General features: G+C 42.6%; 1 protein-coding gene across 1 annotated transcript; it reads left to right on the forward strand.

Annotated features, from left to right (window-relative positions):
- The first annotated feature begins 7511 nt into the window (after positions 1-7511).
- Positions 7512-8721, forward strand: Rprm (reprimo, TP53 dependent G2 arrest mediator homolog). Its single transcript, XM_021156990.3, has one exon. The coding sequence runs from the start codon at positions 7763-7765 to the stop codon at positions 8090-8092; it is 330 nt and encodes a 109-aa protein (XP_021012649.1). The 5' UTR covers positions 7512-7762; the 3' UTR covers positions 8093-8721.
- The last annotated feature ends 1411 nt before the right edge of the window (positions 8722-10132 follow it).

A 10132-nucleotide genomic window follows, 5' to 3' on the forward strand; every position in this document is an offset into this window, starting at 1 on the left:
GCTATGGATTGCTGAGAAATGCTGAGTGATGAAAAGAACACCCTGCCAAAAGGTTGAGTCACTCCTCAGTGTGCAAGTGTGTGTCATTAGGAAGACAGACTGCGAAAGAGCAACAGCACAGAGAAATAATGAGGAATCACGAGGTAGAAATGCCATTTTAGTCATTTTAATCAGATTGACCCTGTGGATAGAATCCCTTTCCCAGAAGGTGTTAAGCACAACTGAGAAAAATGGACAACAAATTGAGTGTTCAAGTTGTGCACACTGACATTAGTGCAATGCAAAATCAAGTTACAGAAAGTAGGAGTCATTTCCTTGAGCTATCTGGAAACAGCAGTATGACTCATTTAACATTCAAGGTACATCATTCTATACTCTACCCGATTTTACCTACTATATTTCCTCTTTGCATTGCCTACAGGTATTCTTTGTAATGTAAACATCTGTGATATATGAACATTTGGATTTTCTTTGGCTCTGCTGCTTCAAAACCATTGTCTCCATGTAGCTGACAAATGGAAATAAAAATTCCATATAACATAAAAATCTATCCTCAAAACTCCTTAATATTTTCCCAAGTTTTTAAGTCAATACTTCAAAATTATTGAACTTCTTGAAGATGCAAATAATAAAATAAAATCTGAATTGCCTCATGTCTGTGTCTGTAATGGGCTTTACCTGGCCTCTACTGTTCACCCCTTAATTGAAGCTCATTTGCAATGTCCTCAAGAGCACCTTCCTAGTTCCCAATCTAGATAGTTCAGACAGTTCCCATAAGACTTCCCACAGGCCACAGTAACTGACTGCTTTCAGATATCCCTTCTCAATTTCTATAAAACAGAGACTATCTCTTAGTCCTACCTCTCTAAATAATCTTATGCACAAAAGATGCTATATAAATGTTTTCAAAGTAAGTACAGCAATTACCATAAAGATCTTCAAGGAAAGGAGAAATGATTGAAATTTGATAAAATTGAGCCGTGAATGGTATTAGCAACCTGCCCCGGGACATCTATCACTCTGACTTAACATTTTCAACAGCAGAATACCAGATGTGCGTACAGGAACTGTTGGACTGTTATAGTCACAATGATAAGTGTACAAAACAGAAACACTGCTAATCCTGGTTGATATCCAGAAATGGTAACTCTTATTTTTTTCTACAAGTATGTCTACAGTTTGCAGAAGACAAAAAGTCTTTCTCAGCTCAGATACAGAAGTTTAAACTGGACACTGTAAAATTTGGTTCCCTTCATTGCTTCCAAGATGATTTCTTCTGTATGATTTTTTTTTTATCCATTTACTGAAGTAAAATATAAATACCTATCTGGCAGAATTAGAAAATACAAAGTCTGCCCCAGATAAACTGATTGGGGCTGAAAAGTGGAGAAATTGTATCTTTCATGCCTTCTTGGGGCCCCTTCTTCTCTCCTGATGGAACCATTCATCTCTTGTTTCTTTAATATGGGGAAAAATGGCATGAAAGACTTTCAGTAACTCAGTGGCATTTTCTCCTTAAAACATGCATATTTTAGAGAGTGGGCAGAAAATCAGAACAAATACAGGCACAATTCTGTGAAGGCAAAAGGAAAAAAAAAGCCACATATCTAAAAACAGAATGTTGTATGTCTGCGATGTATCATTCCGAAAACTGGATATCTTAGTGTTCTGGGTTTTGAGTTGGGCTTTGGTGAGTTATTGTATGTATTTCTTATTATATCAGAATGGTATAAGGAGGTAGGAAAGTCACAGCAAGTGCTTACTACACAGCCAGACATGTGCAATAGAGACAGACCTGACTCAATGGACTTGGCTGTGTAGCACAAGAAGAGGTCAGCTGCCAGGACTGCCAATGATGAGAGATTCAGAGGTTTTCAAAAAGGAAGAAAAGGCAGGTACTTGTTTTAATTTTATTCTTTGCCTTCTCTGATTGATTTCGCCTTGTCTTAACTCACTTCAATAAATACTAATGTGGAATAGCTTTTAAAAATCAAAGGAACAATTAGACATACTCTGTGTATTTAAGAAGGGACATGAATTAAAAGTTTGATTAAAGCCAGGCATGGTGGCGCATGCCTTTAATCCCAGCACTTGGGAGGCAGAGGCAGGCAAATTTCTGAGTTTGAGGCCACCCTGGTCTACAGAGTGAGTTCCAGGATCAGCCAGGACTATACAGAGAAACCCTGTCTAAAAAAAAAAAAAAAAAAAAAAAAAAAAAAAAGTTTAATTAAGATGGAAGGTGACACATGCCATGTTATAAATATTCTGAGATCTCCTACTTAAGTCAAAGATTTAAAAAAAGAGTCAATATTATTATGTATCAAGTATTTGACAATTTAGGATAGGCTACATTAATTTTGCATCAAAATATTTTCTTTGTTCTATAGAGCAGTTTGTTCAATAAAGACAGTTTAGTACTGGCATAAAAATAAATAGGTAGACCTATGAAAAAATTGAGAACCAGGAAATAAACCAACAAAGCTTTATCACCTAATTTTTGACATTTGTAGAAAAAAAATGCAGTGAAAATAGCCTATTCAACAAATGACACTTTTTTTTTCTCTTTGAGACAGGGTTTCTCTGTGTAGCCCTGGCTGTCCTGGGACTCACTTTGCAAACCAGGCTGGCCTCAATCTCAGAAATCCACCTGCCTCTGCCTCCCAAGTGCTGGAATTAAAGGCATGCGCCACCACTGCCCAGAAATGAACAACACTTAAAAACGAGTTAAAACTCTAATTTAAAACCTTGAATGCTGAAGCTGCTACAAAAATATTGTAGGGAATACTGTTCAAGACACTCGGAGAGGCACAAATTTAATGAAGAGAAAGAAACCTCAATATCAAGGGGCAGATACCCAACTTCCAACAGATGGGATGCTATGAAACTAAACGTTTTCTGCACATTGAAAGTAATTATGAGCTGACTGTGCAAGTTTTAAAAAGAATATTGCAAGCTTGTAAACTCATCATATGATTGCAACCTAAATTGATAAATCATTTCTAAGTCAAAGTATTCTTTATGTCCTATTGATTCAGTGAACATTTGAAATTAGGGGATGTAGCTAATTGGTAGAGTACTTGAGTAGTATGCATAAAGCTCTGGATTCAGTTCTCCAGGGACACATAAAACCAGACATGATGACACATACCTTTTCATAATCAAGCACTTGGAAGGTGGATTTCAGATGTTCAGGGTCCTTCTTTACTATATAGTGAGTTTGAAACTAACCTGGGGTGTATGAAACCATCTAAACAACCAACATGGAATCACCTTACAAATATTTGAGATTCCTGCTATGTTCAAAGACATTAGTTCAAATGATATGGTTTGATAAAAGTGTACTCATGCCGGGTGTGGTGGCGCACATCTTTAATCCCAGCACTTGGGAGGCAGAGGCAAGCGGATTTCTGAGTTCGAGGCCAGCCTGGTCTACAAAGTGAGTTCTAGGACAGAGCCAGGGATACACAGAGAAACCCTGTCTCGAAAAAAACCAAAAAAAAAAAAAAGTCTACTCATATATACTTTCATTTACTGTGTACCTACAGGTATTTAAGACCATGAAATGATACTTTCAGAATTAAGAAAACAACACATATAAGATAGTAATGACAGAAGAAACAAAAAGATAGGAAGGAAGAAAATATTTACTGTAAGGGCAACAATCTTCAGGCTATGGAGGTGACAGGTGATTCACAGTGGGTATTTTTGATATACTTTCCAAAGTATACTTTCCAAAGTTAACACTAATTGAAATATTTGGAATTTTCCTTAGGATAAAACCCACAAAACTTACCACTGCAACAATTCCATGTGTACAATTAAGTGGCATTAAGTACATTTATATTATTGTGAAAACTTCAATAATGTACATACAGATTTTCGTACTTCTTCCCAGCTGAAACTGTCCATCAAACACTAACCCTCCACCATTTCCTCTGCCCAGCCCTTGGTTAGCTGCTCCATTTTTCATCTATTGAGATATGAATGTTTTAAGTACCACTTATAAATGGTATCATGAAATAGTTGTTTCTTTTTTTTTTTTTTTTTTTTTTTTGGTTCTGATGTTGCCTTGGTCATGATGTCTACTCGCAGCAGTAAAACCCTAACTAACACTGAAGTTGGTACCAGGCATAGCTGTATTACTGCTGTAATAGGCCTAACCATGCTTTTGTTTGGAAGAATGTGGATTTTGAGACTATAAATTTGCAAAGTGGTAGAATGCTTTAATTTGGGCTGGCTTACAGGTTCAGAGGTTCATTCCAGTATCATCAAGGTGGGACCATAGCAGCATTCAGACAGACATGGTGCAGGAGGAGCTGAGAGTTCTACATCTTCATCTGAAGGCTCATAGAAGAAGACAACCTTCCAGTCAGCTAGAATGAGGGTATTAAAGCCCATGCCCACAGTGACACACCTACTCTAAGAAGGCCACGCCTCCTAATAGTACCACTCTCTGGGCCAAGCATATACAAACCATCACAGTATCACTATTGATATAAAGAAAGAAAGAAAGAAAGAAAGAAAGAAAGAAAGAAAGAAAGAAAGAAAGAAAGAAAGAAAGAAAGAAAGAAGTGAAAGTATGTGAAAAGTGTTCATTCTGCGAAGGGATTTGAGGGTCAGTCTAAGGCTTAGGTGTTTGCCTTTCATCGTGTGTTTTGGTGGCTCTGGGACATCGACTGCTTCATTTTGTCTTCTTCTTGGTTTTTAGACATTTGATTCTGTTACTATGAATGACTCCTGTGTATGGGCTCTTCTCTTGCATCTTACTTAGACTGTGGAAAACAGTGCAATTTATTTAAGAAAAATGCTTGCCCCAAGGCAATAAACATCCTTTTAGTGTCTGATACACTGTTTAAATGTCTACTGCATATTTTCATAATGCACAAAGCATCAAGGGAAAAGGATTTGGGTACTGAGAGTGTCTGGTCTTCCCTCAAGGATATCCAAAGTACAGATTATAACTGCCATCAGCATTGGCCTAGAATGTCCTGGGAGAATTTATTGCATGCTACTGATGTACTTTTCAGAAAGAGTTAGCAAGTGATTCTGTCCTTGCACAATATTTGAAATATTAATCATTTAGCTCTCAAATACACAAACTTACGTCACCAAAGCTGAGGTAGTGATAGACATATACAAATGGGTTATTCTAAGTATCAAAACCTTTCCATTAAGGTGAATTATTGCTGCACAATGATGGCACACACCTTTAATCCCAGCAGTAGAAAGGCAGAGGTAGGTGGAACTCCGTAAGTTCGAGGCTGGCCTGGTCTACAGATAGAGTTCCAGGACACCCAGAGCTACATGAGAAACTTTGCCTGGGGGGAGTGGGGGTGGGAAGTGAAGCACCAGTCCATCTCGCAGCCAAATCATCATTTATTTCCCTGGAAATCAAGTTCTGTTATATGGGTATTTCCTAAACATTGCTATGCCACAGCCCCTAATACTTTCCACCAAACAGGTAAAGGGATGGGCATTACTATGGGGAGTTTCTATGGGGAAACTCTACACCAAAAAAAATAGGAAAAAGAAACAAAAAAACATGACTCTAGAGATTGTTCTTCTTCTTCTTCTTTTGGGGGAGGGGGTTGCTTTGTTTTGTTTGATAGAAAGAAACAAAATTTCTAGTTATCACAGACCTCTTTAGTGCTAATAGGAAGTGACAGAGCAAGCTTTGTGCTAACTGGATTTGTAGTTCATTTCTATTTAACTACTCAATTTTACTGAACAAAATCCTAGGGCGGGGGTTAAAAGGAACAACACCATCGACCTGGGCTGTCTTATGGGGAGAGGCATTGCCTTCTATGTCCGGGGTTTGTGTCAGTTACAGCTGAAAGAAAGAAAAGAAAATCTGTGCTTCCCAACTTCTTCTGATGATATTTTCTCAAATATGAGGTCTGGCTTCATGATCCATGAATAATAGATTTGACATATATATGAATTATATATAGAATTTATATATAGTATATGATTTTATATGTTGTATACAATATATATACTATACATATAAATGTATACATATATACATATACATATATATGTAAACTAGAGCAACTAAGCCACGGAAAGTATAGCTAAGTCCTGGGAGCCTGGTTCTTTGCTGTTCACACCTCCCTATTCTCAATAATAAAAGAATCTAGATAGCTAGAAGAAACTGAAACTTCCAGAAAAAAAAAAGTGCCTAAATGGCTCTCCTTTGTGCTTGAGGGATGGCAACGCGTTACAAGGATGCCAATAATGCCAGTACATTCAGAGGACCTGAATGCGGAATGGGTGATTCTTACAGAGGGAATTTAACAAGCAAGCATGGTGTAATTAGAAGGCTCTGTGCATGCCTATCATCACCAAAGGCAGGATTCTAAGGCTTTGATTGACCGATTCAAGGGACAGGAGAAAAGGGAAGGAGAAGAGAGAATCCTGTATCTTCTGGAGTCTAAAACAAAGTAGAAGTGGCCTGTGTGTAAGGCTCCTCTGGTAGAACTTATACCCAACAGCCACTATGGACTGAGTGTCCGCAGCTCACTGAAATGCCTGCAGCTTGCCGTGTGGTGAGGAAGGCAGGGTGGGTGGGAGCAACAGCTTCTGGAGGGAGGCGCCCAGCTGCTGGCCGACATTCTAGCTGATGGATGTAGATGAGCAATTCCCTTAAACCACTGATTTTCTGCCAAGGACAGAAAACACTGGAAGCTCATCCAAAAACTCCTCCGCAATTAAAGTGGCAATGAAGTGGTTGGTCACTCTGCCCACCTCCCTTAACAGAGAGGTGACCCTGTTCTTGGCAACCACCTCCACACACAAACCACAAAGAGAGCAAGCACCTCCTTAGTCCTGCGCCTTGCCTGGGCCTCACAGCTCACTACAAACCCTGCTTTACTACACACGTAAGAGCTTTCCAAGTAGGGTGCGGACGTAGCTCTTTTATAATTTCTAAGGTTTCCCTCCATTCTCCCTTCCTTAAAACAACAATAACATCAGCAACACCCCCTACAAAACAAAAACAAAAACAAAACAAAACAAAACAAAAAGGGGGTGGGGTGGTGAGAGAAGAAATTCCCAGTCTTCCCACCAGCCTTGTCTTCCAATACTCCACCAGAAAGCTTACAAGAACAGGCAGCAGCCAAATACAGGCAGCAGGCCAGTACCTTGACCAGCGCCATCTGGTACCTATCCACCTTACATCTGTTCAGAGGTGATAGGGTGGCTTCGAAGGACACACTTAAGAGAGGGTGTGATCCGGGTCTTCTGCAACTTTCAGCCTTTCTCTCCAAGTTCTCTACTTGCTCTTCACATCAGGAGTGCATAGTGAACCCTGCCTAGCCCTTGGAAATGCAGAAGGCACAAAGCCTGCTGCTAAGTTAGCTCCTATCTTCGCCGCCCCTCTAAGCCGAGCGGGTGCAGCAAGGCTCTATCACCAGCAGGGGCCGCTGTTCGCTTGGAGCAGCAGCCGGGCCACCGCCAAGGCCCGCGCCTCCCACGGCCCCTCCAGCCCAACCCGCCAAGTTCCAAGAGCTCCCAGTCGAGCTAGCGCCGGGAACGAGCACTGCCTGGGCAGAACACAGCGCACAGGAGCCAGCTTGCGGCGCGCCCTGAAGAGGTTCTTGAGACACTTACGGACCTGGGACTTTGAAAGGGAGACTGAGGAGCCCTGCGCGCACAAGTGATCAAGACAGCGCTCCGCCGGGCACCTGTTCGTCCTGCGCTACAGCCACTCTGGTCCCCATCCCTCCGATCCTCGCCTTCCCGGCTCCCGCTTGCTCTCGTGATGAATTCAGTGCTGGGCAACCAGACCGACGTGGCTGGCCTGTTCCTGGCCAACAGTAGCGAGGCGCTGGAGCGCGCGGTGCGCTGCTGCACCCAGGCGTCGGTGGTGACCGACGATGGCTTCGCCGAGGGAGGCCCCGACGAGCGCAGCCTGTACATCATGCGTGTGGTGCAGATCGCAGTTATGTGTGTGCTCTCGCTCACTGTGGTTTTTGGCATCTTCTTCCTTGGCTGCAACCTGCTCATCAAGTCCGAAGGCATGATCAACTTCCTAGTGAAGGACCGGAGGCCGTCTAAAGAGGTGGAGGCAGTGGTCGTGGGACCCTACTGAGTGGCTCTCCGGTCCCCCTCGGCAGGTGCCTCCCTTCCGGCACCTCCAGTACTCCGCCAGCCGCGATGCACCCCTCACCATCACGGACCGAGCAACGCAAACCTGTCGGAGTCAGTTTTTTTCTCTTGACTTCTGCCTTTGGGGAAAAAGTGACCGATTTCTGATCGCTCTTCGAAAGGCCCCAAGCAAGACTGTACAGGAGGAGCGCCCAGACTTCGGGACACAGCAGCAGGTGGCAAAAGCAGGGCGCAGAACTTTGGGAGTGGCTGCTGGCGTGGGATACTGGGAGATGAACCAGGCGGCGAAGGCCCCTTTCCACCTACCTGCAGGTGGGCTCAGCACTGGGGACAGCTTGAGAGGCCGAGCAAGGCGGGGTGTGGATGGGTGTGTATTCAGAGGCCCAGTGACCGGAAAAAGTGACTGTTTATTCGCCGCGCTGCAGACCTAATTGGGAAGGAACATAGATGCGTGTGGGTTTTGCGACCTACTAGGAGAGTGAAACTTTGATCGATAGTAACCTGTGGTTTTAGGGGATTTGTGTTAGTTTGCTTGAATACAAATATTTGATAAGTCTTTTGTGCCCTAGTGGCCTGTTTGCCTGCCTGCGGGTTAGAGTTTTTTGTCATTCTGGGAGAACGGGTGGGGGGGAGGGGAGTCTGAGACTGTGAATGGGGTAAGTGCTTTCTTTTAGTGCATTTCCAGCTGGGTCTTTATGAGAGGCTAGCGCTCCAGCTAAGCCCGGGACAAAGATCCAGAGTAGAATTCTTAGCTCGTGTCTGCACGGTCTACGCCACAAAAGTGCTCTTGATATCCGTGACACCGTTTGACTCTTTTTCTTATTTAACATTTCTTTAATAAATGCAACATTTAAGTGTTTTGTTTCTGGCCTCCTGGTAGTCATTCTGTTCTCCTGGAGGAGGGGAAGGTCGGCTGCGCAGCTTCTGGGTCCAAGCCAGGAGGTTTCGCCTGGCCGTAGCTGCGATTCCACTTCGTAGATCCTTAGATCCGTGGAGGGGAGGAGGGGCCCGGACAGAGAGCCCAGGGATTTGTGACACACACGAAACCCCAGGCATAAAAGCCATCTCGAAAACAGCGGCCTTTGTTTTCTCACATATTTATGATTTAAATTTTCATTTCGTTTCGAATGTCAGGTAGGTTCTCACGGGAAATTACACTTCCGTGCCAGGCTCCTTGGGGAACTCTGGGTTACCCCGCTAATGAAAGGAGGAGACAGCCAAGCCAGTCTTTAGGGAGAGCATCTTTCCCCTACCCACGTCAGCACGAAGGCAAGGGGATGTTGCCCCAGAAAAAGAAAAGTACAGATTCCCAGGAAAAGTAGAGGTCAAAGTTCTCAATACCAGCCAGGGTAAGCATTGTCTCCAAGTCAGAAGGGCTTAGTTGTTTTTGAAGTATTATGGTTTCTAGAGAAAGGAAGATAAGCGAGCATGAAGCAATGAGAAATGTTTGAGGTGATGAATGAATCATGGGTACATGTATTAAAGCGTTATATTGTGTCCTGTTAATATATGCAGTCCATCAATTAAGTAAAAATAACACACACACACACACACACACACACACACACACACACAGAGAGAGAGAGAGAGAGAGAGAGAGAGAGAGAGAGAGAGAGAGAGAGAGAGAGAGACTTCAAACATCTGTCTGCATCTTAAGTCAGCCATCCATTGGCCTGGGCCAAGCAGAGGGCTCAAAGGAGTTAGCTGCAGACTACTACAAACCAAACTAGAACGCATGGCTGGCATGGCTATAGATTAGATGGGGGCCACACAGACACATTTAGGGCCCAGAAACTGAACAATGTTAAAAAGAAGGGCCTAGGAAACATCTCAAAGGTTCCAATAGTTTGAAGTTCAAATGAACAAAGGTTTGAGAGATTTGTCTTCCTGTCTTATTTTCTAACAGGATACTGTAATAATAATAATAATTTAAAAAATGCAAAGACTTCAGAATCTGCTATAGTACCAGGAAACAGAAATACAATGTCCCATTTGTATAGAAAGAAACGGGGTACAACTTACA

Source organism: Mus caroli, unplaced genomic scaffold (assembly GCF_978045245.1).
Source record: "Mus caroli unplaced genomic scaffold, Mus_caroli_1 scaffold_2, whole genome shotgun sequence".
In the NCBI taxonomy this organism is placed as follows: Eukaryota; Metazoa; Chordata; class Mammalia; order Rodentia; family Muridae; genus Mus; species Mus caroli.

Coding starts and splice junctions, on each gene's coding strand:
- Rprm (XM_021156990.3), top strand. CDS start 7,763: ATGAATTCAGTGCTGGGCAACCAGACCGACGTGGCTGGCCTGTTCCTG.